Consider the following 24,558-nt stretch of genomic DNA (forward strand, 5'->3'; position numbering starts at 1 on the left):
GGCCGCCCTGGGGAGATCGAAGGAGCCCTCTCGGCCTAGTCCACCGGCGTATGTTCATCGTCCTACGGGTGAGAAGCGGGGACGTAACCCGTGGCATCCTGGTTTCAGCAGGAGCCAACCTGAGCTGAACCCTGCCCCTGCGAAGAAGAGGCGGATCAAGCACAGAGACACATCAGACTCTAGCGACGAGGAGCAGCGACCCCTGAATATTCACCCGGAGCCTGAGCACTTAACGGCGGTTGGAATACAACAGCCAGAAGGCAGTACAAGTCGCGCTGTGCCATCGGTATCATTCGCTACGACCGCTGGACCTTCTGTAAGACAAGAGAATTATCCGTCGTCTGGGAGCAATGCTCCAATCAAAGCGTCGTCTTCGGGAACTAGGCCTCCATCCAGCTCTACGCCGTCCAAGGGTAACAAGGAGAATCCTGCTTCACCTGTCTCAGGCAGAGCTCAAGCTAGTACCATCCCATCTCGTCCGTCGACCTCATCGTCACCTATGCCACCTCCAAGCACGATCCCCAGGCGCGGCAAACCTCTAACTCGTACTCCTACCCCCAATCCTCAGGCCCTAAGTCGCACCCCGAGCCCTAGCCCTGAGGCTGGTAGTTCAAAAGGTCGACGCCAGAATACGAAGCATATGACGCCAATCATGGACAGATCCGAAGGTCGCAAGTTTCTTGTTCCCACCGACAAGCTCAACGAGAAGCTCAGGCAATATCAGGCAGATACCTTGGCTTCTCTTGCAACCCAGACGGAGGAGAACCGGCGGAGGATTGGCTTGATGGACCGGGAGCAAGCGGCGATGCGCACAGACGAAACTGCTCGTTCGTTCAACCCCACTGTTAGACGGCCCACAATGACCAGTTTTCGGCATGGCTTCCCTCTGCCGGCATCAACGTGCACGTCTGGCCGTTCGAAATCGCCCACCTTGGTCAGAAAAGGGGTCGCGACGCGCAGAGGCCCGCCTCTGGCTCGTCAGGTGCCCCGCGACGTCAATTTGGACCCACGTCCGGAGTATCTATCAGGTGAAGTAGTGCCGCTTACATTGGCGCATCTGCCTGAAGAGTTGCGCAAGAAGTGGCTTCGTGGAAAGCCGAAGACTGCAGACAAGTCCATGAAGTCCAGGAAGCGGAAGTCCGACGAGCTGCAGGACGAGGAGGACTCCTTCGACGTCGAATGTATGCTAGAGGACGCTCAGTCACCTCCTGACACGGAGGCAGAGTCTACGCCTTCTGATATACTCGCACTCGAAGAGCAGCTGCGGGAGGAAGCAGAGGCTATGGCAGAGGCTGCTATCTGTGCAGGGCTCATGGACCCGCAGGACGAGGTTGATGCCATGCTGATAGCTATGATCGAAGACAAAGTGCGTGACGATAAGAGCGGCGAAACGGCGACTCAACCGGCCACTTTCTCGATGAGGACGCTCCCGTTTTGGGCGAACCCAAACGACGACAGCTCTTCTTCCGATCACGAGGATATAGAAATGGATGTGGACATGGAAGTGGGCACGGATAGCGACACAGACGTTGAAGATGATGCGAACGAGCCCTTGCCAGATACTGTGAAGGAGGAAGCTGATCCTATCGCGTCAGAAGGAAAGGGCAAGGGTCGCGCAGATGGGCAGCCCAGCGGCTCATTCAAGGTGCAGCTCGAATAAGTCTTGGAGAGGTGGTATATTGGTACTGTTACATGGCGCCCTTCTGCTACCGTCTATACCCCTTGATTGAACATTCCTCGTTATATTTCATACCTGTAGATGCCTCTCATCCAGTCTAATGAACGGCATACTCAGTCCATTAAGATCCATTGAGATGTCCAAGCAACTTGGAGATAGAAGGTACTAGAAGTACAAGCGACAGCTCGTCGCCACTCTATGAATACTTTTGATGCTCAGTAAGGATGAAGCACAGCAAATCAATAGCTTCTGCAGTTTGTTTCCTAACGCAAGGACAAGCGAGCATTTACGCACGCTTGCCAACAAACTCGCGCCACGAGCGAACCTCGGAGGGGATCTTTCCTTCAGTATACTTCCTTAAGCCGCCCTGGGGTATCTTTTTTGCAAGGGCCTCTACGAACAGCTGCGCACAGCGAGCGTTGTTGAGGAGCGGCAGACCAAAGTCGACAGCGTTTCTGCAGGTGACAGTCAGCATATGCGCGGCGTGCGACAAACAGTAAGGCAGCTCACCGCCTCGCGACGTAGTCCTCGTCCACCAGGTCCTTTCCGCGGGCCTTGGCGAGGTTGAAGACGCACTCAATCTCGTACTCGTCAAACACCTCGCGGAGCTTGCGCTTGTCGCGCGTGGGGAAGATGATACGCTTGGCCGAGACGTACGGGATGCCGTTCAGGAACTCCTCGACGACGGGCGACGAGCAGTACAGCTTAAAGCCGAGGTCCGCGAGGCCCTTCGCGACGGTGCGCATCTCAGGCTTCGTGACGTCGCCGCCAAGGAGTACGCCCGAGTGCAAGCGCGGGATCTTGAAGCCGTTCGTACTGAGGAGCGCGGCCCAGTACGCCTCGTGGATGTCCTTGCCGAACGACGCGACCTCACCGGTGCTCGCCATCTCGACGCCAAGGAATGGGTCCGCACCACCGAGACGCGTCCACGAGAACTGTGCGACCTTGACCGCAGTGTAGTCGCGCTTCTCTGCCATGGCGTCGACCGGCTCGGGGATGTTGACGCCGGCAATTGCTGCGGAGGCGTACTCGACAAAGTTGTATCCGAGCACCTTGGACACGAAGGGGAACGATCGCGATGCGCGGAGGTTGCACTCGATAACCTTGAACTCGGACTCCTTATCGTCCTCTGCAGGCTTCTTGATGACCTGCATGTTGTACGGGCCGGAAATCTCGAAGGCTGCTGCAACCTTGACCGCGATTTCCTTCAGACGGGCCATGTCGGTCTCGGTGAGGCTGACGGGCGGCAGGACAAGTGTCGCGTCACCAGAGTGGACACCGGCATTCTCGACGTGCTCAGAGACGGCGTGGATGAGGAGCTTGCCTTTGTGTGCGACAGCATCAACGTCAATCTCCTGGGCATTGTCGATGAACTTGGTAATGACCACGGGGTGCAGGGGAGAAACGGAGGCGGCAGCTGAGAGGTTGTGCTCGAGCGCCTCGGGCTCGTAGACAACGTTCATGGCCGCACCGGAGAGAACGTACGAGGGCCGGATAAGGACAGGGTAGCCGACGCGCTCAGCAAACTCCTTGGCAGCCTCGAGAGAAGAGACTTCAGCCCACTCAGGCTGGTCGACACCGATGCTGTCCAAGACGGACGAGAATTTGTGGCGGTCCTCAGCGCTGTCGATCTTCTCGGGATCGGTGCCGAGAACAGTCACGCCAGACTGCTTGAGACGGAGAGCAATGTTCTGAGGGAGCTGGCCACCGACGCTAACGACAACACCTTCAGCGCCCTCGAGTTCGTAGATATCCATGACACGCTCCCAGCCAAGCTCCTCGAAGTACAGGCGATCAGCTTCGTCGAAGTCGGTCGAGACGGTCTCGGGGTTGTAGTTGATCATGATCGTGCGCTTGCCCATGTTGCGCAGGCTGCGCGCGCAGGTGACAGCACACCAGTCGAACTCGACACTACTGCCAATGCGGTACACACCAGAGCCAAGGACCATGGTGCCATGCTCGTCGAACTCGACGTCGTGCTCGCTGGCGTTGTAGGTGGTGTACAGGTAATTGGTGTGTGCAGGGTACTCGGCAGCGAGAGTGTCGATACGCTTGACGAAGGGAGTGATGCCGAAGGACTTGCGGCGAGCGCGGACCTCGCCCTCGGTGCTGTTGACGAGGGAAGCTATGTGCGAGTCAGAGAAGCCCTGGCACTTGGCCTTCTTCATGAGCTCGGTGGAGACGCCGTCGAGAGAACCGATGGCCTTCAGCTCGTTGACAGTATTGACAATGTTCTCAATCTTATACAGGAACCACTTGGGAAAGGAATAAAAGGTCAGTAACAGTATGCACTGTAGGACGGAACAGACCAACCTTGTCAATCTTGGTCAACTCATGAACCTTGTCGACGTCGTAACCCTTCTCGTACATGGCGTACGCGATAACGAAGAGACGCATGTCAGTGGGCTTTTGGAGCATGCTGTCCATCTCCTCATTGGTCTCGCACTTGACGTACGGCTCGAAGCCGCGCCACCGCGGATCGACCTGACGGATAGCCTTCTGCAGAGATTCCTCGAACGTGCGACCGATAGCCATGACTTCACCGACACTCTTCATCGCAGAGCCAACTTCACGCCCGACATGCGTGAACTTCGCAAGATCCCACTTCGGGATTTTGGTGACGATGTAGTCGAGGGACGGTTCGAAGCATGCAGTGGTGGTCTTCGTGACAGCGTTAGGGAGCGTAGGGAGAGTGTGACCAAGAGCGATCTTCGCAGCGGTATATGCAAGAGGATAGCCAGTAGCCTTGGATGCCAGAGCACTTTAGAGTAACATGTTAGCCAAGCATGTTACCCACAGAAGAGGTGAACTTACCTGGAACGACTCAGCCGAGCATTGACCTCGATGACACAGTACTCCCGGCTAGTCGGGTTGAGCGCATACTGAATGTTACACTCGCCGATGACACCGAGGTGGCGGATGACCTTGAGAGCAGCAGTGCGAAGCATGTGGTATTCGTCGTCCGGAAGAGTCTGCGAGGGCGCAACGACAATGGAGTCACCGGTGTGCGTGCCGAGCGGGTCGAAATTCTCCATATTGCAGCAGATAATCGTGTTCTATGATGAAGAATTGGCGGGTCAGCCAGAGGACCCCGTGAGAGAGTAATGTTGGCGCACATCGGCAGCATCGCGAACAACCTCGTACTCAAGCTCCTTCCAGCCCTTCATACTACGCTCAATCAGAACCTGAGGTGATAGACTGAGAGACTTGGCGGATAAGTCCCGGAGCTCCTCAGGATCGTTCGCGAAGCCAGAGCCAAGACCACCGAGGGTGAACGCGGACCGAAGGATGACAGGATAACCAATTTTCTCAGCAGCAGCGAGGGCATCGTTGACCGAAGAGACAGCAGTAGACTGGGCGGCAGGAATATCAATCTCTGCAGTGCAGCAAGTTAGCAGGATAGTTTAAAAATGCGATCACGTGACACAGCTTAAAGGCAAAGATAATGCTTCTGCGACCGTGAGACCGAGAGAAAGACAAGCTGCTCACCCTTGAGTGCCTGAACGAATAGATCGCGATCCTCAGAAACTTCCAAGGTCCTGATCGGGGTACCCAAAACCTGCACACCGAGACGTTCCAGAACACCCATGCGGTCGAGCGCGATACCGACATTCAACGCGCTTTGGCCACCGAAGGTGAGCAGAATGCCATCTGGACGTTCCTTTTCGAGTACGTATGCCACATAATCCGGAGTGACGGGGAGGAAGTAGACCTCGGACGCGAGCTCGTGCGAGGTCTGCCACGTCGCGATGTTCGGGTTGATGAGGACGGCGTCGACGCCCTCCTCGCGGAGAGCCTTGAGTGCCTGGGATCCTGAGTAGTCGAACTCGCCTGCTTGACCAATGGAAAGACCACCGCTGCCGACAATGAGCACTTTGCGCACGTTGGGCTTGGGAATGTTGGGGAGAACCTTGGCAGAGATCTTGCGCGCAAGCTCAGAAGGAGAGTTGAGGACCTCCTTGTCATTGCCTGAACCAAAGGAGCCTACGGCTGCGTTGGCGACGGCATTACGAGGTTTGGTGGGGACTAGAGCCTGGCGATGTGGCAAGGAGAGGCAAAAATGTCGAGTGCCATGCGGTCGACGGGGGGCCAGAGCCCGGACGCCCCAGCGTAAGAGGCTCATCGTCGAGAAGAGCACGGCTGGCTCTGTCTAGAGCCGGTGGTGGGCTGGCGAGTCGAGTCACGCTTTGGGGGAAGAGTGAACGCGAACTGACTCGACCGCCCAAATTTACAGGAAGATGATTTTGACCCTAAAACAGGGTTTGAGACTTTTTTGCCCCCGCTTCGGAATTGATCGCATCACGCGCCAAGACTTGCCTTGGGTGTTCGTTCCACGTATGCTCCAGCCGTCTCACAGACCTTGCCGTCTGGGAATATTGCAAAAAAGTACTGACTAGTCTACTGAACGGGAATGAATATTCCTCCGTAGTCAGCAATGACACCGGTTAGGTCTTTCGCAGAGCTAAATCTCTTCAAAGCGCTATGCCGCGCCAGCTACACTGTCGCGTAACTACCATACAGCAGGCGGATAAAGATTTACTTTCCTTGGGATGTCTACTGACGACATATCCAAATCGAGCTGATACATCTGGCCATGGGGACCTTCCGATGAACAGCACTCGGAAGCAGCCCAAGCGAGTTTTAAGTGATACGGGTTGATCCAAAGCGCTACGACTATGTATAATCTTACTCGTAGCGTTAACGTTTAAGACATAGTGCTTGGCCATCATGGCCCTGGACTACCCACGCTGAATGTCCTTCGGGTAGTCTTCGGCATTCACCGAGCGCCACGAAGATCCTACCAAACGCGGAAATTGTGGCGGACTGTCCTAGGAGTAGAATAAACCAAAGGTGTACCCTCCCATATGAATTTCAAGTCTAACAGGTACGGAGTTGATACAAATATTCGATCTTCCTCATTTCCTCCTTTTCTCAAGCGGTACCCGCGCACAAGTCATCTTGGTCGCACAGCTCTTCCAGCTTCAGCGGCCTTATCGGCAGGCCCATACGCGACGATGTGTGCGCGTTCATCGTCCTCTCCAGGGAAAAGCGCGCCGCAAGTTCTGGGAGAAGTTTACCTTCCAATGCGTCGGCCACGAGACGTCCGATGTTGGGCAGGAACTTGAACGCGTGCCCGCTGCCCGCCGTCGCGAAGAGCAGTCCCTGCGTGATGGGATGGAACCCGATGACCCAATCATCATCTGGGGAGTCATTATACCTATTTGCCAAATATGTCACAACCCGACATCACAATGGATGGCAGATGAGATACGTACCAGCAGAGACGCGTACCAGAAAACGGCTTCTTGCCCAATTCCGGGTAAATTCTCTTGAGGGACCCTCTGAACAATTTGACCATCTCCTTAGGAATCCTCAGGCCATCTTCACCATCAGTCAGCGCCGTTCGCGGAGTAGAAGCCATGGAACTCGACGGCTGGTGCAGATAGCCATTGCCGTGATAGCCCAGTTTCACTACGTTGTCCGCATTGGGCTGCCGCAAAGGATGATGATTAACTATCACGAAGTGTGAAGACTGAGAGGACTCTTACCGGGAACATGTATATTCCCGAACCATAGTCGAGTACAATAGGAACAGAATGATAACGATCTGCTTCTTCCTGTGTAAGCTGGATCGTTGCAACAACCTGCCTACAACGAGTCATTAGCAACAAGCATACTAGAAATAGTGAGTGTACATACCCAGTAGCAAGGCCTACGCCCACATGCCGGGTCGGTTCATACTCAGACTTCTGCGTCCCAGGACCAGCAAACTCAACGCCCAGACGCTGTACGAGTCTTGGCGTCCAGGCCCCTGCGGCGACAATAACCACGGCTGCATGGTATTCCGACCCATCCGTGCACTTGACGCCAGTGACATGAAGAGGTGCCTGAGAATCAGACGCAGCACCCTCGCGCAATACTTCCGAGACTTCCTTGCCCGCTATTACTTGTGCTCCAGCCGCACGGACACGCTCCAAAAGTATCTCAAGAGCGCGGCCAGATTCTGCCCAACCGCCCTCGTGATTGAGGAATCCGCTGAGTTCAGCCTCGCTGCTCTGGGAGTCGAAACCAGTCGCGACGTCGACCGGAAAGACCTTCTTGAGGTCGTCGAAAGAGCGTACTTCGGAGATGCGGGCTCCAGCTGCGACGTCGTTCTCGTAAGCCTCTTTTGAATACAGACTTCCGGTTGCAAGAGGCATGAAGACACCGCATCTACGAATCGAAGAACGTCGTACTTGTGCGACACATGGCGATAGGAGAAACGCACTCATGGTAGCATCCCTCCCACTCTTCCTTCCTCCAGAGGTCAATAGCTTCACGAGCAAACTCGGTGTAGAAAGGATCAGCATAGGAAGAGCGCACGACTGTAACACATTCAATGCGTTAGACATAGGGTGAAGACAAGCGACCAATTAGCGTGCTCACCCTTATTGAGGTCGTAACCCGCTGCATCTTGAGCAGGTACCTCACTTGCCCTCTCAAGGACAGTCACGCTATACCCTCTCTGCAGCAGGTGCAGCGCGGTAGACAGTCCGAAAACTCCAGCACCGACGATCACCACCGTCCGCGTATATTCTGCCTCCTGGTTCCTCGCTTGCATCTTCTAAGCTTAGAGCAGGGTCTGACGGCTAGCAGGGGAGAAGACGTGCGACGGTAGACGTCAGCAAGAGCGTATAGGTCTCTCAGCATTGTGACTCACCGAGTCTGCGCTATCTGATCGGCACGGATCCCGTTACTGTAATGACGGCCCAGGGCTATTCGACCCACCAAGTAGGCCTAGGTCCCAGTCAGAGCGGGACGGACGTAGTAGATGTAAAGATCGTGGACTTCGAGAGTGCGGCTCAGGGTATCCAGTAATCGTGGACACCTGGTCATCGTGATATCATGAGTCGAGCACGGGTGCAGGTCCTGGGAATGTCGACCTAGTATGACGCTACAATCCGGACGGGCTTCGCAGGAAGCAGTACTGCAGAATGTCTAGACCATGTGTAAAGAGGCAATATTTGAACCTTGCTACGCCATCGCCAGCGAGGTTGAAGGAAGGGGTGAGAGAGCTCGCACAGCGTTGGCGCCTACCTGTCTTCGCCCAAACCATCATGGAATCTTGCGAGCAGAAACTGAGGAGGTACATGGACCACCGAATTCCTCGCTGAACACATTTGTATCTTTGGGCCTTTAGGATGAAAGTGCGCTGGATTGACGCCATGCACCACCGAGCAGAAACTCCATAGGCATCTCATCTTACATGCTCAATGTGCCATCAACGTGTTTTGAAGACTCTTGCATCATGTGCACCAGGAAAAACAACCGCGAGCCTTTTCCTAGACTAAGCTCCAGGGACTTCGATAAACATGGGTATCATGTGCCCCGGTCATTCTACGCTGGGGTTTGCATCGGATCCGGAGTCATTCACTTTTTTCCATCTTGCGGATGCACATGGTGCGGGTCGCAGAGCCCCTCTACATACTGCCATTTGAGCCACCGTGCATGGTAGCAGTAAGGAAACTGACGCCTCGAACCGTGCGGTATAAAGATATTCAGATATGTCAACAGTCCTCATCACTTCTCTACCCGGGCCGCTCATGCAACAATTCACACCACTAGTACAACCTCATACTACTCGCACGCCTCGTCCTCGCTGTCCGTACTTCAAGATGAGCGCTTCTCCAGACAACCCGAGGCTGGCTTCGAACGTCCTTGAGGTGTGGCTGATTCAAGCTTAAGCAATCGGCTACCTGTACCTCCGCGCCATTAGCAAGGTTTGTCACCGTGCCATGGGACTTGCTACACAAAACATAACATCCCTCTGCAGGAGAACGGATTAAGAGCGGTAGGAAGGGCGGTACAGATAGAGAAAGCTCTGCTCATCAAATGGTCAGCCGGAGATCTGGACGCCAAAACGATTGGGGCATGAAAGTGGGCCCGTCGGATGCCAGCATGCCCTAGCCTTTTGATGGTTAGTAGTCATTCCAGCGTGCCGACCATCCGTATACCCTCGATACACGTTCCTACCCTACCGACTCAACCGGCCACGAGTTTAGTACGAAAACAGCTCCCCAGGTTCGACATCGCCTAAGCCAGGCCAAATAATGCTGACTAGTAGAGGCTTTTGGCGCGGCTTGTATATCAAGCCGGCCGAGCCAAGCCGCTAGGCCGTGCCTATTGAACACTAGTAAGTTATCTGCTACAGCGAAACGCGAGATTATCTGAGCACGCGGTACCTTCACCGACGCTGCTACGGTGTCACTTGGGCCGCCCCAACGTCACCATACATCCATCGGCCACGAATATTGATTAAACGTTCGCCGTTCACGATTCACACCGGCGGTGAGTCTGGCTTGTCTTATGATCCTCACCTCTTCTGCTGGCCTTTGTGACATGTTTTTAGTGGCAGTGTCGTGGTTTACACCCGACGAAGCCGTGACTTGACCGTATCGTAGCAGCCTGTAGCCGTAATACTTCTGGCCCCCAGGCTGCCCAGTAAGGCATATTTATACTTCTCCGAAAGCTGTCAGACAGCAAGAGCGAATCTCCGAGCATGGGAAACTCATCTGTGGGACACAGCTACTCTTGATCATATGGTGGAATGTAAGTGCGCAATATTTTGTTCCGAATTCACTGCTGATTGTCCCCATAGCCGAACTCTATTTGCATCTCTCCCTTGACGTCACTTTCGAGTGCGTCAGGAAAATGTCCGGATGCTGAAGGGGTCTCACGACGGGCATCTGCGCATGTAAGCACATCGGAAAGCACGCCGAGAGTGCTCCCGTAAGATCCGCGTAACGTCGAACTGCTCGGAAAGACACTCGTGCCTGATAGGTTCTCTTTCAGACAGCTGGGCCATAGCTCTCCGAAGGTCGGACACTGGTAAATATTTATCGTGTCTTGGATTAGATGACGTACTTTAGCTTGCCTGGGCCTTGGGAATTGTTGAGACCAATCTTGGAGACGTCGATCAACATCACCAAGGCACACACAAGGCACTCCCAACTCAAGAGGCACATCAAGGTGCTTGGAGGTTTCTCTAATCCGCCACTCACTTCCCGCAAATTCCTGTCCATCGTGGCGAGCTAGGGCGAGCTTTATCTACAGTGAGAGAGCCTTCCCCCTCCAGGCCGGTACCGTCACTAGCCCAAGGCGTAACTGAGTGAAGGCGGGCCTTGTCAAAACCCTTCAGCTCCCGAAGCATTTCCTCAAGCACGATCTCAGCTTCCGGGATCCTGCACCGCCCTCTCTCATCATGGAGTCATCAGGAAAGTGCCCAATCGTCTTGATGTCGCCTGCACGTCTCGAGTGTGATTCAATATGTCTTGGGTACCTTGACGATGCTGATCAACACCTCCAAGACAGGTCCCAACAACGCTCAAAGCAAGCTCAAGTGTTTATCCAGGAGCCTTAGGATCTCGTACTCCTATATAGCGATAAAGTAAATTTGTACAAATAATTACAGCGGTTTATCGTGAACATACCCACTGGGCAATATAAGTTTTAGGACAATTTTCTTGTTTACAAGCCGTGTTTACATCGTTACACCCAGCTTACGTTGAAAGACATTTATCTAGACCCTCTAATATTCAGTACAGCTACATATATGTGGTGTGTATGCGTATGTCATCTGTGGCAGTCGTAGAACGGCCTGAGAGCAGAGCTAATCCACGGCATCTGCCTAATCAGGATGCCGTCTCGTCGAGTCGTTGCACGGCAGCAACAGCCTTTTAACTTTGAGTTGACACATGGGATTTCGTAGTATCTGCTCACTGTAGTCCCAATTGATGTCTTCTACGGCGATTCCAGCCATTTTGATTATGTGTTTTGTCATTGAAGTCGGGCAAGCGGTGCACACGCTGGGAATATAAGGGGTATCCATGATGTGACAAACTAAATATTGGTCTAGTGTTTATACATGTAGGTGGCACATAATGATACATCCAAGTCCTCTAATTACTACATTGCCGAAGAAAAGAAAAGAAAAGTCCAAGTCCCGCAAACATCAAGCTCAGCCCTCTACACCTCGCCCGCCTTGAGCGATTTGACGAGCTGCATAATGACACCCTGCATCTTGCCGTCGCGGATGGCCTCGTGGATGAGGGATATACTGCCGCCGATCGTGCCGTCCTCGACACCAGGACCCATCTCGAAGCCATGCAAGTTCTCGATGCCGTGCATGCGCACGCCGAGTGTGACGCGCACGAACTCGTACACCGCGCGCGTCTTGCCGAGGTACTTGCTTGCGGGCGCAGAGCCGCGCTCGCCCTCGAGGTACTGTACGCGCAGGGTCATCAGCGTCTCCGCAGCGCGCTGCGCGAGCTCCGCGCGGAAGCCGGTGATGTGCGCGAGCTCGGCGGCAAAGGTGGCGTCAGCGGAGAGGAAGTCGACCAGCGGCGTCGTGGTGGACGCAGCAACGCTGTTCATGCGCGCCTTGCAGTCCGCGGTGCTCGTAGCATTGAGAGAGCGGAAGACGGCACGCTCGAGGATCGGCAGGAGGACGTCCGCGTGCTTGGCCGCAGACGGGAAGTGCTTCGGCAGAAGCTCGCGAACGATAGCCGACAACGAGGACTGGAGGTCGTGGTGCATTGAGCGGAGATCAAGTGCCTGGCACAGCACGTAGAGGCAGCTCGCTGTGAGCAGAGAGAGCACGTCGAGCGCAGTGATCGTGTAACGAGCCGAGACGAGCGCAAGCGAATTGACGGCCTGGTTGTGCATCTCGGCAGACTGGATGTGCGACGAGACCGGGTTCGCGAGGTATCCAAGTTCGCTGACATACGCGGCGAGGTGGATGTCGATACCCTTGGCGAAGTAGTTGTGCGACGGGTCGGTGGCGGCGAGGTTGGGCGGCAGTCCGCGGTTCATCATCGGATTGATGAGCTCCGTGCACTGGGCAAAGAGCAACTTGCCAATATGGTGAATAGACAAGCGAGTCTTCTCCATGGCATTGGTGACAGCCATGGCCTGGAAATTGCCACCGTGATGCACAGTGCCGGTCTCACCGTCGATGAGGGGGTTGTCTGTGGCTGCGGAAGATATTGAGTGACATTTCGGGGCAAATAAGATGAGAAAGACTTACTCGAGTTGCACTCCAGCGTGACCGTATCCAGTGCAGAGAGGATATCTTCGACCTGGGGTCCAAGGAACTGTGCCGAAGTGCGGAGTGGGTAACGATCCTGACGAAGCTCGCCCTCGTCTTCGGCAATGTGGACCTCGTCTTCATGCCTGAGTGCCATCTGTGAGTCCTCAAGGAGTGCCCTAATGTTGCGTGCGACCTCAACCTGACCAGGGTGCGGACGGGCGGTGTCATGGATAAAAGGGTCGAAGGAGGCGACGGTGCCAATCATGGCTTCGGTGGCTATCGCTGTGCAGACCTGCGCGAGCAGCGAGAGGTGAACGGCCTCATTAAGGGCAAGCGCACCGACGGACGCAGAGAACGCAGTGCCGTTCAAGATACCGAGGTGCTCCTTGGAAGAGAGGGGGATCGGAGCAACGCCGTGGCTGGCCAGCGCAACGCTCGAGGGAAGAATGCGGCGCGCCCCAAAGGATGCAGGGCCATCATAGACGCGAATCGCCGGATTACCGGTGAGAGTTCCTGCGATGTACGATAGAGGGGAGAGATCTGGAAACCAAGCGATTGGGTTAGCGCCAAGCGCCTGCGCTTCAGCAGCACAAGACTGACCTCCGGAAGCTGAAATACTGCCACGCAGGGGAACAAGTGGTGTGATGTTCTCCCGCAAAAGCTCACCCATCTTCTCGATAAGCTCCCAGCGGACGCCAGAGTGACCGCGGATGAGCGAGTTCATGCGGATAAGGATAGCGCCCCGGACCCAGGCCTCTGGCATGCTCGTCGTAGCGAGCGGATCGCCTAGGGGCAAGGCCTGAAGGGGGGTTTCGGTCTGCGACGGCAATACACCCACGTGCTGGTGCTGGAGGAGAGCATGGCCGAGCTGGAGAGGGTCGTTTGTGCGGGTATCGGCTATGCACAGGGTTCCAGATGAGTCGATGAAAAAATGAGACGAGCGAACAACTCACCGCTTCCGCCAAATCCTGTGCTGACTCCGTACACGCTGCGCTGAGTGTTGACCTTGTCCACAATCACGCGTCTACTCTGTAGAACGCGCTCACGTGTCTCGGGCTTCTCGTCGAGAGTCACAGCAGCTCCATAGCGAGCAGTAGCTGCAACTGCGGGGATGCTGAGGGTATGACCGTCAACGACTACTGGCTTGCCTTCCCTGCAAGTATGTCAGTGCATAGTAGCTGCCGAAGGAAGCGGCGGTACGCACCTGTAGGCTTGCAGTTCGTCGTACGCCTCGACGAACTTGGCCAAAAGTTCGGGATTCCTGTCCGTTGAAGGAGAGGCATGCCCGTTATAAACAGCGGGGTCGACAGGGGGGTGTAGGGCAGTGCTCTTGCGGTTCTGGGCATAGTCACTGCCGTTGGAGGTGGAGTAGTAGTCGATGCGGGAAGGCATGCTAGCACTGTTGAAGTGTGAGAGGCTGAGGTGAGCGAAAGAGGTAGAGCTCTCTAGTGGGGGGAGGAGGGGATCTGGATGTCTCGGACAAGTTGGCCTGCATTTATAGCTTTCGGCTGGAGGGGTATGAGGTTGACATGGGTTCTTGGGAAATAGGTGCTGGAACAGCCTGCGCGCTTAGACTATGATGCGTGTCTTGCCCACATCTAATCGGTAACCTGCCAAATCAGGGTAGCCGATACAGAGGCCGAAATAAACCGCAACCTCCGTTGGGTTCAGCCTCACGGCCGGATCCTCTGTAAGGGTCAGCTATCTGGGTCGTTTACGAAAACGTGACAAGAATTGGCGGTGGAATCAGACTGTTCTGGCCCGTTTGAATCCGTTCTCCACATGAGATAGCGAAATGTGGAGGCCGTTCCAATGAGAGCATTAGATCCGTCCGGGCAACCATCTTGTCCTCCCACCTCCGCACACCACCTGCGCTGTAGCTCACTCCGGACTGCAACCATCGCGATGTCGGCGCTGCCCGGAGATCAGGTCGACATCGAACTGCCGCGCCGCAGATCAACAGCGCCTGCCCAGGAGATGCGATGCATCCGTTGACCGCGGCCGTTCTTAGGTTCAATATTGAGAATTAAATTCCACTTACAGGTCTTGCTCAGATACGCCAGATGTCATTGCCACCAAGGACGAGGACAAGGAACACGCGCTTCAGGTGTGACTCGATGATGCGGTCCATTGCTGTGGCAATGGACACGTCTTCCCATACCATTTCGATGACTGCAATACAGCCTCGGGATTCGGACTCCCAGATAAAGGAAATGTTCAGCGACTCGTTGGATACGAACTGATCTTAATCGCGCCCACATTCTCACGCCGATCTTTTTCCCAGCTTCGCCTCGGAGAGCGGAACCGCACTTTTTTGCAATGTGCGCATTCAACGGACGCTGTGCCAAATTGTACTTGGAACATCCTGCACACAGCTCATGTCGCCGGAGTCATTGACCGTGGCACTACAGCTTAGCTTTTATGGTTGTCCTAGTCGTAATCTCCGGACACATGCATCGATGGACAGCTCGGGATCCGCGCTTGGTTGTCCAAGACGAAGTTTGTATATTCGGGCTCACGGCATCCTGGGATTACCTGCAACCGCCACGTATTCCATGTAGTACCACTGTTTAGTGCACCATTAAACCTATAGCACGATAGGCGCAGCTGCGTAGCGCACGATGCAGATTCAGGAAGAATTCGTTCAGGATCGCTCTCCGCAGCGCTGTCTTGACCGAGGAGCACCCAGGGCACCCACTGAGATTGCGCCCAGCACAAGAAATGCACCCCATTTTCGTTCCGCACGCGAGGAATGCGGATGTGACCCCCGCTAGCATGCGCACCGCAGGCGCGCCTGACCGCGGAGACAGCGGCTGCGGTGGTGCGCATTCCACACCAATACATTCACCGTATTTCTTTTTCCTGTCAGCTCGAGGAGAGCTAAGTGCCCCCGCCTTCTCCAGCGACGAGCGCCATGTTCCGGCCGAGAGACTATGCTTGTGCACATGCCTACGAGCCACTGAGAGTCTCCGGTGAGATCAGAGACCACACGACCTTGCAAATAAGCAATGAGCGACTATTCTGATGACGAACTATGGGACGGCGGCTTACCTCGTTTACGTCCAACGTGCGTACGGATTAACTTGCTATCTGCCGCATGCCGGGAAGCGCCTGGGATTTGTTCCTAGTCTTGTAAGCTAGATTCCCTGCTTGTCTCCTGGATAGAGCATTCAAGGTCCGTTGAGTCTTCGGATAAGTTAGAAGGCACCCTCGCAATCGTCGCAACCCAGACATCCGCCGTCCCTGCCAGCACCAGTTATCGTCACTCTCTGGACCAGTCTCGAAGCCAAAGGGATGGTTATCTAGTGAGTCCCACGTCTCCAAAAATATTTCGCTCACGATACCCAGGGCAATGATACGCCCACGTACCAGCGGCGCTTGAGCGCGAGTCCGACGGAAGCGTATGGTTTCGAGCTGCCGCGGTATTTGTCTTGTCGAAGGTCAAGACACGATATCGACAACTGCAAAGGAAACATTCGGCACGTCTGCCTGCGATGAGACCAGGGTGCCCCGCTACGGTCAAAGCCACTGAAGCTTGAGTCACACCGCAAAAGTCGTGATGAACAGCAGCCCTAACGTCCACTGATGACATCTCCTCTCCGAAGCGGAAAGCTGCGGTGAACGCTGCGGGTTGTTTACCCCGGTACAGCGCCACAAAGGTTTCGATGTCGGCATCTGGAAGTCATGGAATTGCCGCTGCAGGCCCTCAACTTCCTGGAAAAGTGCCTACAAGAACAACAATGTTGGGAGCACAGCCTCAAGGTGTATGGGGTGCCGCAGTACACAGGCATACTCGTACCTTCAGCTCATCTTGCAACCGGAGAATTACATTGTTCGCGATCCCGCCGACATCTCCGGGTCAGTGAGCCTGTGTAGTACTTGTAGGTTCCTTCCCGGTAGCAATCATAGCCTTCCAGTAACCGTGATACGGACGGCTTTAGCATCATCGGAGAAGTTCCCTCCTGCGCCCATTGGAAGGTTGTGAGTCACCGCCGACCTGAGGCCGAGTCATCTGTGGTCGTCAAAGCGCAAGGCGGGACCGGGGCGTCTACATGTGCCACCACGCCGACGCGGTCCAGATCTGGAAGTTGAGCACGTGAAAAAAAACAGTTTCTCTAAGCGCCCCACCATCTCAGTTTCGTCCTTGCATATCGCGTCCGCTTTCCATCATAATGGTGCCATCCACGTCGATTCTACTATCAATTTAACATTCATGCTCTCACTACGCAGGGAAAGGCTAAGAAAACCCGCAAGTTTGCAACGGTCAAACGCTTGCTGAACCCGAATGACATTCGGCTGTGCGTGCACTTTTTGCACCGCAGCTGCCCATGACTGACACGCCCACGCACTTTCACAGGAAAGAGAATCAGGCCAAGCAGGCGAAAAAGGAGGCGGAGGTGAAGGAGAAGGCAGAGCGTCGTGTGTACGTCCCCCATCGCACCCATCCCCATCTGCCGGGGAGAGCAGTCTGACTGATATCTGCACAGGACACAGGTTGCCTCATCATTGTTTTTGCAACATAACAACGCCCTTGTCCCGCCGTACCGCGTCCTTATTGATACCAACTTCATCAACTTCTCCCTCCAAAATAAGCTCGAACTCATCAGCAGCATGATGGACTGCCTGTATGCTAAATGTGAGTCAAGCTTGCTGCGCACTGTCATCCGTAGATAGCATATTCATTTAAGCCTTAGGTATACCATGCGTCACAGACTGTGTCATGGCGGAGTTGGAGAAGTTAGGGCATCGGTATCGCGTTGCTTTGAGGTATGTTTCAAGCATTCAATTTCCTCCACCATTTCTCATCTCTTGTTCACGTGTAGGATTGCACGGGACCCTCGCTTCGAACGCTTAGCCTGCTCCCACCCTGGAAATTACGCCGATGATTGCTTGGTGCAACGGGTCACATCACATCGATGCTTCATTGTCGCTACTTGCGATAGAGAATTACGGAGACGTATTCGCAAGGTCCCCGGTGTCCCTCTGATGTATATCGTCAGGCGGCGGTATGCTATTGAACGATTGCCGGATCAGGGTGCCCCTGTATAGGTGGCGGTCTCGGCTCTCGCTTGTACTATCACTTCGCTTGTAGCGTTGTAAGCCCATGCTGCTCTATTACTCGCCGCATGATTGTTGATTCCCTCTGCACATCCTAGACTGCTAAAAGTAACTCAACTTAATGTCGTTTATGTTCCATCCGGTGCTCATGTGCCATCCGGTCTCATGTACAGCTTACAACGTCATCGCACCCTGGCCATGGTCAGGAGATCCGCCTTCTGTCTTGCTCTGCGTTCTGTGTCATGATCCGCCGTATTCCGAGAACTGCGCTTCGGTCACTTGCAATGTATTCAGCTCCTCTCGACTCTGCCGCCTTTTAACCTTTGCTCGGCAAACTTCCGTATGGAGGACTTGCTCGTCCACAGTGGGGAATTCTTCGGCACTGCATTACGCCCTGGACGACGGCGATGCTTCCACTCAGACACGTTTGCCTACAATGTTGACCATAAACCGCTCCGCGGTCTACACAGAAATATGCACGTCCGATGCCCGTGGTAAGCGCGGGCCGTCCGATGCTGAATTCTTGTTGAATTCCGGTATTCATTCTTCGGAGGTGCCTCGCTCGTCGGCGTTCTATGTCGTGTCTATCTTTTGCGTCTTGGAATGCTGCTCTCGATTGCTCCTGAGTCCGTCTCGACCGGGATCGTCAGTCTGCATATTCCGTGCAATCTTCGCTATCCCCCAGTTGTCCGCGACCGGCCTGTGACCAAATAGTGCCACATAACACGGTGTCATGGCGCTGACTCATCGTAGACGCGCTACCGCGTTTGTGCTCACTTCGTCATTTACATCCACGTTGTTACCTTTCCATTTTGGCTTGATATTATCTGGGCCCCTCAGACTACACTCTCTGTTCTTGTTCACTGGGATGTCAGCTAAGAACGAGGACACAGTCCCAGAGGCGTATCCATACTTCTGGAGCAAAGGGGCCAGTGAGGTGTCGCTGAAGGATTTTTTGATGAAGGTAAGCAGACTAGGGCATGCTCAAAAATTTCGGCAAATTAACCGATATTAATCAGTATAAGCCGTCAATGGTTCAAGATGACGGTGCGAAGCCTGTAAGTGAACACCTGCATGAACTATATCCGCTGGCACAGCATTGGCCATATATCTGCAGTGGTTGTGGGTTAGGAAGTCCGCGCCCACGAAGGAAGACGGAGATGCAGAGGCCGCTACGGAAGAGGCGACAGAGCTACGTCAGTGACATGAATGTCTTCTGAGACGTTCTGAACTAACCGGCTGCCGCACAGTGAAAGAAATGACGAAACGAGTGGAAGCCATTCAGGTCTGTCATGAGAATATGCCAGGGACGGGTTCTCACAGAATAAGTGTAATATGTCCAGAACGACGACTCTATTCCTTTGCGTGCGAACAAGAAAAAGGGTACGAAGAGCAAGAAAGAACTGCGCGAGGAGGTTAGCCTCCTTTCCGGACCACTGGTACCGAAGGTAATTTTTTCCCAGGTTCAGCAAGAAGCCGCGGAGAAGCTCAAAGATATATCCGTTAAACATGGATTTGTGTCCGGAAAGTGGTATGTGAATGTATTTTCCATCTGTCTCGTATATCCGAGCTCTGAATTGGCCCAAACATGTAGGCTCATGTTCGCGCCCGCGGACAGGGTGGATGTCATTTGGAATAGCGCCGCCAGTGCGTCTCTGACATGCCAGATGAGCAATGATAACGTGCTCATCATGGCTAAGCTTCGCTTATCGAGGGGCCACTGGCTGCGACGTCTGCCTACCTGACAAAAGTGGCGACAAGCCCACGCGAGCAGCAGCCGAATTATCAGCACGTTCTGTGCCTTTATATCCCAGACGTCTACGACAAGGACGATGTAACCGACGTGCGTAATCGAAGTTGTGGCCGAACGCTGTGGATTAGTAATTTATCTCAACAACAGGTTATGAAAGTGCTCCTAAGGAGGCATGGCGTCAACCTTAGCGGCGTGAAATCGAACCTGTACACCGCAATTGGTTGGTTGCCTTCTCTCCGCCGAGGTGTACAAAGGGTTTGATTGAGTGCGGTTTGGTCCCGCAGGTCTGGACAGCAAGCATCCGAGTGGCATCCAATCAACGGTGAGCATTGCACCGGTGACTGACGATGTGATGTTATTACTCCCTATCGCCCGCTAACATATGTTTACTTCCACCTAGGTATGGAAGAACGCCGCTCTCATGAGCGACACCGACATGAAGGTAAAGTGTCACCGACAAACTTCTCTTCTCCCGCGAACCCTGGCGTGCGTGGGCACCCGTTCCTTATCTGAGCTCGTTGCATTGCACAGGCACTAAAGGACGAATATTTCGCTGAGCTCAATGCGACCAAGGCTGCGGACGCTGAGAATGCGGCTGCCTCGCAGGGGATGCCTGGGGACACAAAGCCTGCCAAGCTCAAGTTGAAGAAGAAGACCAGGAACGACGACCCGTTCGTCTCAGATGACGAGGCGGAGGGTGTGAAGAGTCCCGGTCGGGCAGAGGTGTCGGCACCGGCTTCGAAGGCCAAGAAGCAACCGCTGCGAAAGAAGGCGAAGACTGAGCCTGAGTTTGAGGATGATGACGACGAAATCGAGGGAGTCGGGGAACAGCAGGTGAAAAAACAGGCTCCGGCTAAGAAATCGCCGACCGTGAAGTCTACTGCCGGTAGGAAGAGGTCCAAGTCCTCCAGCGACAATGACGATAGTGAAGAGGAAAGACCGAAGAAGTCGATGAGGAAGACTGGCAAGAAATGACCGCTGCATTCCAAAACTTATTGCTGCTCATCTTTATTCCGGACGCCTCTTCAGTGCTTTCCGTTCATTTCGCACATTGCCGGGTCTATGTTCTCATTTATGTCCCAATTGATATATGCAGAGTGTATGGGCTTGACGTGCCACTGTTCGAGGACCTTGACGACCTGCGTCATGAACTAGTATGGGCGGGCCCCACCGCCTAAGTCCGCAGTCAACCGAATCTCCGCGCCTCCCATCTCGCGGTGATGCGTCGGAAAACGACTGCACTTGTAAGTTTGCTTGTGTCTTATGTTCTGCACCAATACTGATATATGACAGACTATCCTAGCGAAGATGCAAGGCGTCTAAGGAGATGTGCTCCGCTTGCCCACATGCACAGTAAGCATATCAAAATCAAGGATTGCCTTTTGTCGACCCGTGAGGTCGAGAGGGAGCCATAGCGCTCAATGACGGACCATTTGACCGACCGCTTTCGCTCTCTTGACTATTAGACAAAATGGGCGACTCTTTCGGTGGCGCGTCTCGTAATTGCAACGTCGGCACAGCGGGATGAGTGATGCCGCCTTCATGTCAGTGTCAAGCGTAGCTATATGGTGAGCGTAATTAGTTCAATCACAACTATGATACATGAAACTTCATTCTCGCAAGTGGTCAAAAGGGCGAGACGGAGCGCAGCGCATCTCTTCCCTCGTTGTCATCCATGTCTTCACCCTCGTCTTCGACCACAGCTCCGCCACCGCTGCCCGCCGCCATGTCCCCGCGGTGGAGACCATGGTCCGTCCCTGTAGACATCACCCGCATGACGCGGGAGATCTGCGGCCTGCTCAACAGGGTCACCCGAGCGAACTTCGACGCCGTCTCCGATCGGATCGCACGCTGGGCCATCGTAATCGAGGCAGACGGGAGCCGAGCCGCCCTCGACACCTTCGTCCAGACCGTCTTCGCACGCGGTGTGCGTGACCCCGCGCGAATGGAGCTATACGTAGCCCTTTGCGTGCGGATCATCGACGAGCTGGAAGGCGAGCGAAACCTGTGGAAGAGGGTGGACTTGTACCATGTCGGCAATCCCCTATGCTCCTTCGAGACCGTTATTCGCTTAATGCCGAGTGCGAAGTTTCAAGGTGCTCTCGTGAGCGGAGACACAGATAACATGCTCTTCTTACTCGTATTCCTTGGAGAGTTACTCGTGCAAGGCATCTTGTACGTCGAGGACGTGCAGGATGTCCTGGGTGCCGTCCTGGAGCGCGTCCGCAAAGGCGACGGAAACGCAGCGATAGGCCTTCGTAGGTTCCTCCGTCCTGTGCTGAAGGCCTTCAATGCGATCCATATCCTTAACTCCCTGGAAACGACGCAAAAGATTCAGTACGTCTTGCAGACGCCGGGGCTCCCTAATATGATTCGGTATATCCTCCTGGTATGTGTAGCTTACCGAAAACCCAAAGCGGTGCTTACTAAATCGTACAAGAGTCTTCTTGACCAGGTTTCATACCCCCAGCCCTCGGATGCGTTCAACTCCAGTCAAGAACGCATAGAGGCCTATGGCTTCCTGTCAGACGACGGAGCAGACTCGCCTATGGAGATGGACGACGAGATAGACATGAGTCGCCTCCTTCAAAGCTGTCGCGAACGTGCAACCATTTTCTTCGTGAGGCGCAGCCACAGCTACGCGGAGCAAGCTCTTCTAGACTTGCGTCCCGAGCACCGGCACTACTTCTTCCAGCAGCTCATCTCGGACGTGCTCCACCACCACGATCCCGCCGAAGCACGTCTGGTCGGGTCGCTGTGGCTGCTAGAGACGACACACCGGCTGTGCGAAGAAGACCACGCCTTCTTGCGCGCTCTCGAGGCAGAGCTGTTCGCACTTCCAGATACGGTTCTCGACGTGCCCGACGCGTGTCACCTCGTTGCCACCATCCTGCACGAAACGCCCTTGGACATGCAGATGCTCGAGTCGCTGGTCTGGCAGTCTATCCCGCCAGAAGGCAAGGTCAGAGAGCGGATGTTAGGAGAGCTGAGGACGAGGGAGTTGGAAGGCGAAGAGGAAGAGCAGTCGAGACGAAACAGGTTCGACCGGTTCGTCCGGGATGACCCATCTTCATCTACTTCAGCACATGCTTTTTGATGCTAGGCACCTCTCGTTCGTATAGAGAGCAGACGAGTAGTAATCTAGGGTATTGTACAGTGACGTACTAGATAGGTGTAGGATGTGTAAGACGTAGCCCAGTCGCCAACCGCGTACGCAATCAGGACGACCTATCGCCGCTCGTCTGACTTGCGGCTTGCTCGACCTTCTCGCCACCATTTGACGGTGTTACAGAAGCTTTCCGGTTTTCGGCCTTCTCAGCTTTTTCAAGAACGTCGTCCGAGGGGGCAACCGAAGTCTTCCTCTTTTTGGCTTTCTCGACAGTTGGCTCAGAGAGTTCTCGCGAACGCTTGGTGCCTCTGGGTGCAGCCCGTTTTCGACGACCCTTGACCTTCGCAATCTCTTCTTCCGAATCGTGGTCGCCGCTTTCGTCCTCCGGTTTGTAAGCCTGGGAGTCCACCGCTAGTCGTTTACTCCTGCGAGTAGGGAGAGGCTTCCTAGAAGTGGTGGGCACTGACTTCCTAGCTTCGTCTTCATTCGGTGTAGCTTCCCCTGCGTTGTCTGCGGAAGGTTGGTCGGGACCTGCGGTTTCCGGGCCTACAGAAGCAGACTTCGCGGCGCCTCGCCGACGCTTTGACGGGCGCTTGCTCTCCTCTTCGCTCTCCTCCCCATCCGAGATGGATCGATTAGTGAAACTGCTTCCAATCGATACTCGACTGCGCGCGGGAGAAGACGCCGCAGAGGCAGACTCAGCAGTGGCAGCGGGCGACTTCTTAACGGCGCTCAAGGACTTTTTGGTCAACCCGAGGCCGTTGCGGCTGCTAATGGCGTCGATATTTGAGATTCTACCCTTCCGATCGGTTCCTCCAATCTTGAGCTTCTCCCCGGGTAATGGCAGGTAGAACAAATCGCGGTCGAGATCCTTGCCGACGAGCTGGTGGAGTATACCAACAAGGAATGCGAACCCTCTGATATTGAGGGCCTCAACATTCGATCGCAGTCGTCTCACATCCTCAATGGTGGGCTCGCCTTCCTCCTTGATATAATACTGCTCCATAAGCTCTGTATTGCTGAGAGAGCAGGCAGGAACCACGAAGTACGAACGATGGCGATATTTATCCCTGCGTATACTGATCTTGCGGAACCGACAATGGGATCGCGTTACTGGAGAAGTGCTCAGTGACGAGTACTGTGGAGGTGCGGGAAGCTCAGCATGCTGCGGCTCAGCGGATGCGACTCGTGGGGGTGCTACATCAGGAGGTGCTGACGCCTCGTCGGGAGCTATCGCGACTTCCACGGGCTGAATAATGGGCTGGCTGACAGGAGCCGGAGGAACCGGAAGAACCAGTGGGGGCGGGGGAGGTGGGGGAGGTGGGGGAGGTACACCGTGATGATGACGAAGGAATCCTTCTCGCTTGAAGGCAACGGACAAGGACACTTGCTCCTCGGTTGGTAGTGCTGGTGACGAAGGTGTACGACCAGTAAATTCGCTGGGTTCAGTAGACACGATAGAGGATTCCCGAGAAGGCCTTCGTGAAGCCGATGCGCTAGCAGATGATTTTGGCTTACTCGGGATATCATCTCTTACAGCCGCACCTTCAGCCTCGCCATGGCTTGATGCAACCTCCTCTGGAATTTCCAGAAGCGCTTTCTGTTTCCCCAAGCTCTTAGCGGATCGTTGAGGCGCCTGTGGGGTCGCAGAGGCCTCGTCAGTTTTGGACTGCGACCGAGTCAGGCGCTTGGGCGCGGTGGGTTCAGGGGTTGTCCGCTTGCGTTTACGAGAAGGTGTAGGGGGTATCGGAAGCTTCACCACTGGCACAGTCGGCTTTGACGCAGGCTCTGATATGGCGCCGTCGGGAATACTTTCAGTTTCAGTGGCCTTGGGGCTGTCTTCTTCCGCGCCGGCTGCACTGTTGGCAGTCAGGATGGTGCCTGCCACCATT

At 54.7% G+C, this 24,558-nt stretch overlaps 7 protein-coding genes across 7 annotated transcripts; 4 read left to right on the forward strand and 3 right to left on the reverse strand.

Annotated features, from left to right (window-relative positions):
* Positions 1 to 1,220: 1,220 nt before the first annotated feature.
* Positions 1,221 to 5,910, reverse strand: PHACADRAFT_125136 (uncharacterized protein). Its single transcript, XM_007398048.1, has 6 exons — positions 5,168 to 5,910; positions 4,795 to 5,054; positions 4,493 to 4,734; positions 3,992 to 4,439; positions 2,189 to 3,933; positions 1,221 to 2,133 (listed from the first exon to the last, which is right to left on the reverse strand). The coding sequence occupies exons 1-6, from the start codon at positions 5,799 to 5,801 to the stop codon at positions 1,965 to 1,967; spliced, it is 3,498 nt and encodes a 1,165-aa protein (XP_007398110.1). The 5' UTR covers positions 5,802 to 5,910; the 3' UTR covers positions 1,221 to 1,964.
* A 606-nt stretch (positions 5,911 to 6,516) lies between these two features.
* PHACADRAFT_259793 (uncharacterized protein) lies at positions 6,517 to 8,427 on the reverse strand. The gene is made up of 7 exons (XM_007398049.1): positions 8,379 to 8,427; positions 8,105 to 8,307; positions 7,947 to 8,043; positions 7,379 to 7,891; positions 7,228 to 7,327; positions 6,955 to 7,169; positions 6,517 to 6,896 (listed from the first exon to the last, which is right to left on the reverse strand). Exons 2-7 carry the CDS (start codon positions 8,277 to 8,279, stop codon positions 6,611 to 6,613), a joined length of 1,386 nt encoding a protein of 461 aa, XP_007398111.1. The 5' UTR covers positions 8,280 to 8,307; positions 8,379 to 8,427; the 3' UTR covers positions 6,517 to 6,610.
* Positions 8,428 to 9,221: 794 nt separating this feature from the next.
* Positions 9,222 to 10,264, forward strand: PHACADRAFT_259795 (uncharacterized protein; the record flags this gene model as incomplete). The annotated part of the gene is made up of 1 exon (XM_007398050.1): positions 9,222 to 10,264. A coding segment is annotated over one exon (181 nt), but the record flags the coding sequence as incomplete, so codon positions are not given.
* Positions 10,265 to 11,533: 1,269 nt separating this feature from the next.
* Positions 11,534 to 14,159, reverse strand: PHACADRAFT_259798 (uncharacterized protein). The gene is made up of 5 exons (XM_007398051.1): positions 13,951 to 14,159; positions 13,700 to 13,899; positions 13,347 to 13,643; positions 12,744 to 13,286; positions 11,534 to 12,690 (listed from the first exon to the last, which is right to left on the reverse strand). The coding sequence occupies exons 1-5, from the start codon at positions 14,136 to 14,138 to the stop codon at positions 11,684 to 11,686; spliced, it is 2,235 nt and encodes a 744-aa protein (XP_007398113.1). The 5' UTR covers positions 14,139 to 14,159; the 3' UTR covers positions 11,534 to 11,683.
* A 2,733-nt stretch (positions 14,160 to 16,892) lies between these two features.
* Positions 16,893 to 18,142, forward strand: PHACADRAFT_259800 (uncharacterized protein). The gene is made up of 7 exons (XM_007398052.1): positions 16,893 to 16,921; positions 16,977 to 17,044; positions 17,104 to 17,169; positions 17,234 to 17,382; positions 17,441 to 17,513; positions 17,570 to 17,842; positions 17,903 to 18,142. The coding sequence occupies exons 1-6, from the start codon at positions 16,919 to 16,921 to the stop codon at positions 17,793 to 17,795; spliced, it is 585 nt and encodes a 194-aa protein (XP_007398114.1). The 5' UTR covers positions 16,893 to 16,918; the 3' UTR covers positions 17,796 to 17,842; positions 17,903 to 18,142.
* Positions 18,143 to 18,647: 505 nt separating this feature from the next.
* On the forward strand, positions 18,648 to 20,667 carry PHACADRAFT_259801 (uncharacterized protein). Its single transcript, XM_007398053.1, has 11 exons — positions 18,648 to 18,768; positions 18,824 to 19,000; positions 19,055 to 19,089; positions 19,148 to 19,219; positions 19,268 to 19,335; positions 19,399 to 19,451; positions 19,505 to 19,647; positions 19,705 to 19,777; positions 19,842 to 19,879; positions 19,958 to 19,999; positions 20,089 to 20,667. Exons 3-11 carry the CDS (start codon positions 19,063 to 19,065, stop codon positions 20,530 to 20,532), a joined length of 960 nt encoding a protein of 319 aa, XP_007398115.1. The 5' UTR covers positions 18,648 to 18,768; positions 18,824 to 19,000; positions 19,055 to 19,062; the 3' UTR covers positions 20,533 to 20,667.
* A 168-nt stretch (positions 20,668 to 20,835) lies between these two features.
* Positions 20,836 to 23,963, forward strand: PHACADRAFT_125148 (uncharacterized protein). The gene is made up of 2 exons (XM_007398054.1): positions 20,836 to 21,946; positions 21,998 to 23,963. Exons 1-2 carry the CDS (start codon positions 21,233 to 21,235, stop codon positions 22,652 to 22,654), a joined length of 1,371 nt encoding a protein of 456 aa, XP_007398116.1. The 5' UTR covers positions 20,836 to 21,232; the 3' UTR covers positions 22,655 to 23,963.
* Positions 23,964 to 24,558: the final 595 nt, after the last annotated feature.

Source organism: Phanerochaete carnosa (assembly GCF_000300595.1).
Source record: "Phanerochaete carnosa HHB-10118-sp unplaced genomic scaffold PHACAscaffold_7, whole genome shotgun sequence".
Taxonomy (NCBI): domain Eukaryota; kingdom Fungi; phylum Basidiomycota; class Agaricomycetes; order Polyporales; family Phanerochaetaceae; genus Phanerochaete; species Phanerochaete carnosa.